The sequence below is a fragment of the Penaeus japonicus genome, unplaced genomic scaffold, assembly GCF_977035675.1.
Source record: "Penaeus japonicus unplaced genomic scaffold, GWHDUDI00000001_assembly GWHDUDI00000001, whole genome shotgun sequence".
Taxonomy (NCBI): domain Eukaryota; kingdom Metazoa; phylum Arthropoda; class Malacostraca; order Decapoda; family Penaeidae; genus Penaeus; species Penaeus japonicus.
The window spans coordinates 8,474,814-8,479,813 of record NW_028234403.1 but is presented as its reverse complement, the minus strand read 5'-3'; the positions used below and the strand labels follow the sequence as shown (position 1 = coordinate 8,479,813).

Sequence of the window (5,000 nt, the reverse complement as noted above, 5' to 3'; positions counted from 1 at the left end):
TAATAATTAGATAATAATAATCATAATGATAAAAATGGTAATAATAATAATGATGATATTTATATCAATAATGTTGATAATGATAAAGATGATGATAGTGACAATAAATAATGAAAGTGGTGAAAGAAGAAGAAAAAAAAAAGAATTGAAACCACATCATTTTCTGCATAAGACTCAAATAAAATGAAACCAAAACCTTTTTCTTTTCATAAGGTAAAAAAAAAAAAACGCAAATAGCCACCAGATGGATAGAAACCAAAAGCTACCTAAGACGCCCACTCTATCCAAGCCGGGGTATTTTAATTCAGAATTCAGATCCCGGAGATGAATCTGAACAGCGCAGATTAAATCGGATGAGGAGTTGAATTATAGCGTTTGTTTGTGGGGGAGGGGAGGATTGGGGGGTGGGGGAGGGGGGTAGGATAGGTGGGTGTTTAGGGGGGGTGGAGGTGGGGGGGAGGCCCGGGAGGGTAGGTGGGATGTAGGGGTAGGTGTGTGTGTGTGTGTGTGTGGGTGTTTAGGGGGGGGAGGCTAGGTGGGATGTAGGGGTAGGTGTGTGCGTGTGTGTGGGTGGGTGGGTGTTTAGGGGGGAGGGGTGGTAGGTGGGATGTAGGGGTAGGTGTGTGTGTGTGTGTGTGTGGGTGTTTAGGGGGGGGAGGCTAGGTGGGATGTAGGGGTAGGTGTGTGCGTGTGTGTGGGTGGGTGGGTGTTTAGGGGGGAGGGGTGGTAGGTGGGATGTAGGGGTAGGTGTGTGTGTGTGGGTGGGTGTTTAGGGGGGGTTGGTTGAGAGTGTAGGTGTGGGTGGGTGCTGGGGGGATGGGGAGGAGTGGATGTTTATTTTCTTATCTCTCTCCGCCCTATTCTCTTCATCCTGTGTGTTTTTTTCTTTCTTTCGTTTTTTTTTTTTTTTTTTTTTTTTTTTTTTACTTTTTGTTAGTGCATTTGTCATGTGGAGAGGAAGTCAAACGACATAGTAAAAAAATTACTTACTTAAAAGGCACACACGCGTATATATATCTCCCATTATATGGATGCACACACACATACAATTCCATATATGCGTAAACAATCCGCGTCAGACATGTCTAGATTAAGTATGCACGAACGTAAACACACACACAAACACACACGCACACGCAAACGCACACACATACACGCGCGCGCGCACACACATACACACACAGAGACATACACACACATATAAATATATATATATACATATAAACACACACACACGCACAAACAAGCAAATAAAAGGGTACACACACATACACATACAAACACACTCACTACTTGTAAAAATACCCTCGATGTCTGCTTGTATCTTCTGCTTTTGAAAGAGAAAACAAAAATAGAGACGGACCAGAAAAAACACCAAGGGAAAATAAAAGAAAAAAATTGAACACAAAATGTCACGGAAGTCAAATTGGAATCTCGGAAGAAAAAAAAAATCAAGGGAACGTTTCTCTGATAAAGTGAAAGTCAAACAGATCGTTAATGAAATGGGAAATTTTGAAAAGGACACGAATAACTCGAAAGACGATATCAAAACTCAGGTTGCAGGCACAGGTAAGAGGACAGACTTCAGGACATTGCAAGGACGTCGACATGCAAGAAATATTGCAAACTTGGCTGACGCAAAGGAAGAGGAGGTGGCGATATTAGCGTATATTGAAAAGATCTCAGGAGACGGAGTTGAAAGTGGCGTTCTTGCCTACACAAAAGGCAATTTTTAAATCAAAAAAAAAAGAAAAAAAAGAAAAAAAAAAAAAAAACGACCAGCCATAGAGAATGTAAGAAATGATGAGAAAGTGACGAGAAAGAAATCTCAGCAATGGAGTCATGAATAATTGAAAGAAGTCGAAACTAAAAATGATCAAAGGTCTGAAGAAGAGGAGGGGAAAAAATCGTTTGGCGTGTGAAAGGTCTCCAAGCAAAGTAAATTCACTTCCAGATCAGGAACGCAGAAACAGACAGGCCAAAGGAACAGCAAAAGAACACTTGGTAGTTATTTAACTAAATACAAACGAAACAAAAATATCAGAACTAGAAACAATTATCAAAATACATGAACCAAACTTAATGGGCATCACTGAAAAAAAAATCTTGACATTAGGACTCATAGAGGACAGGTTTTTTTTGGAGAATAGATTGTATTAATGGAAATAGAGGGGAAGATTCTAACAAGGCAATTCACAAAGAGAGCAAGACTGTATAATTCAAACATGATCCTAAAAGGGGCTATGCGATAATTGAAGCAAGTTCAATAAAAGCTATTGATTTAATCGCATACATCAACATGGCCACATTTTTTTTTTTTTTTTTTTTTTTTTTTTTTTACAAAGAACTAGTCCTAGAAACACTTATGAGTTTAATAGCATTGTTACAAATTAGGAAAACGAAAACAAAAGAAATTCTCTGAACTGATGATCGTAGCAGCACAACTTACTATGAAAAGAAACATGGACAGACTTTCTAATGTTCACAAAATACGACCATGTAGTAATCAAACCCAAATGGAAAAAAAAACGTGAAAGAGACGGAACCAAAGAGGAGATCGTGGAACTCGAAGAAAGTTTTTTTGAGTATAAAAAAAAACTTCAAAACACTCCTAACCGACGAGTCCTCAGATTTGTGCCAAATTCAAAACAAAAATTATCAAAGACCAAAAGTGAAAATTGTAAAAGGTCGAGAGATAACATAAATAACTTCAATCGAAAAGGTTCAAAAGACTAAGGTCATAAGAGCGACCTCGAAAGATTCCGAGACGGATATAAATATTCAATGTCCCAAAAAATTAAAAGCTCAAAAAATCAAATTGTGGTCATTAAGAATGGAAATATTGTTTAAACTAAAGAACAAAAAAACAATGTGCGAGATCCTAAATTTTGAATTCCAGTGTTGGTTCAAGAGACCAACTTCGAAAGAGTGAGAAACCCCGTTACCATGAATCAGTATCGAGAACAGCACACTAATCACATTAATAAGTTTGTTTGTTTTTGTTTTTTTTTAGAATCAGCTGGATAACTTCATTACTACTGGTATTCCAAAACTCAGAGAACGAGGATGAAAAGTATCAAAAACAGGGGAAATGACAAATATTGCAACCCCTTACAAAGCGCTGACAAGGACTACCCTCTGAATTATAAACCAGTATCAATACCAAGTGTTGCATGCAAGCTGCAAGAAAAAATGAGAAGAAACCAATAGGTCGATCTGCCCGAAGAACACTTCATGGCACCAGACAAGCAATTTGTATTCAGGAAGGGTAAATCATGCGTCGTAAATCTCCTCTGTTTTTTACGAGTTGCTGAGATACTGCAACAGCAAGACGGCTGGGTAGATTGTATGTACTTAAATTTCAAGCCACTTGGCAGAATGTCACACAGTCGTCTGATATGTGAACTGTAACACGAGAGCGGAGTTAAAGGAAAACACACTTAAAATATATGATGGACTTTCAATAGTATATGAAAGACGAAATGCATAATAGGCTAACAAACATAGATTCGTCCCAAAACCTAAGAAAAAAAAATACATCAATAACTTGCTCGAATGGAACTGTATTTGGACTAGGAATTTAACACTATCAAGTATTATGTACCGATACAAGTTAGGAAAACAAAGAAAAAGACTTTAGAATAACTGGCAGTGGGAACTTGAGCCAAGAGGGTCACATACATGCCAAAGATCACAAAATTCAAATGCTCGCTGATCGTAAACATGAAGAGGGCATCCATCCATGTATGTGTTGACGAGGATATGGCAAAGGAAATCGGTGCAACGACCATAAGGCCTAGTCTAGAGTCCCTTCCAGTGGTATGTAGTTCTCATATGACGTAGGTCCTCGATGAATTGGTCAAAAGACCAGCCACTAGAAGGGCACCACTTCTAAGGAACATGACCTAAGAAGAAAAACAAAAAAAAATAAAACTTACAAAAGAGGAGGAACGAGGAAAACGAGATTATGTTCTGTATTCATGATATGGTTATGCTCTCCATCCTCTATATTCTTACAGTGAACTCAGGCAAGGAAGAATGTCTAGTTTCCAATAAAAGAGGAATAAGAAATCACGTAACAAATATGTATATATATTCTTTCTAATAACGTGGCGTAAAGACGTTTTTATCTATCCAAAGGAATATCTTAGTGAGTGGAACAACTTTCCAAGAAACGTTATGTATGACCAAAACACCGCATTTAAACATGTAAACAAAAACAATACTACACACACAAAGCAGGCGCCCCCATGACCCGCCCACACACACACATACAACCAGGCAGCCATACAGGAGAAGTAGCAACATAGTCCTACTCTATTTCTCTCTCACTTAATTCCTTCCTCTGCCTTTTCATCTCCTTCATTCTTGCTAGTTTTCTTCATCTCCTTAATTCTTGCTAGTTTTCTTCATCTCCTTAATTCTTGTTAGTTTTCTTCATCTTCTTTATTCCTTCCTCTGCCTCTTCATCTCCTTAATTCTTGCTAGTTTTCTTCATCTTCTTTATTCCCTCCTCTGCCTCTTCATCTCCTTAATTCTTGCTAGTTTTCTTCATCTTCTTTATTCCTTCCTCTGCCTCTTCATCTCCTTAATTCTTGCTAGTTTTCTTCATCTTCTTTATTCCTTCCTCTGCCTCTTCATCTCCTTAATTCTTGCTAGTTTTCTTCATCTTCTTTATTCCTTCCTCTGCCTCTTCATCTCCTTCATTCTTACTAGTTTTCTTCATCTTCTATATTCCTGCCTCTGTTCCTTCATTCCTTCATCTCACGTATTCACATTTGTGTTCTTATTCCTTGTTTCTCTCTCACACAGGTGGCTTGGATAGACTCCTTACGTGGCGTCGTGCTCACGGTGGAAGAGGGCGTGGTGACGGGAAACCCCCGCGTCGGCATCCGGCACACGGTGTCGCCAAGCGGTGCCGACTCTTGGGTGCTGAGTGTCAAGTCTGTTACCATGAAGGATGCTGGGACCTACATGTGCCAAGTCAGCACTAAGGCGGG

General features: G+C 39.0%; 1 protein-coding gene across 1 annotated transcript in view; it reads left to right on the top strand.

Moving 5' to 3' along the window:
• Positions 1–5,000, top strand: part of LOC122247862 (lachesin-like) — a 126,681-nt gene that overhangs the window by 41,436 nt on the left and 80,245 nt on the right. The window contains exon 3 of the mRNA XM_086541532.1: positions 4,813–5,000. This exon is cut by the window's right edge and continues 32 nt beyond it. Coding sequence (XP_086397658.1) covers positions 4,813–5,000 — 188 coding nt within the window. The remainder of the gene's footprint in view (positions 1–4,812) is intronic.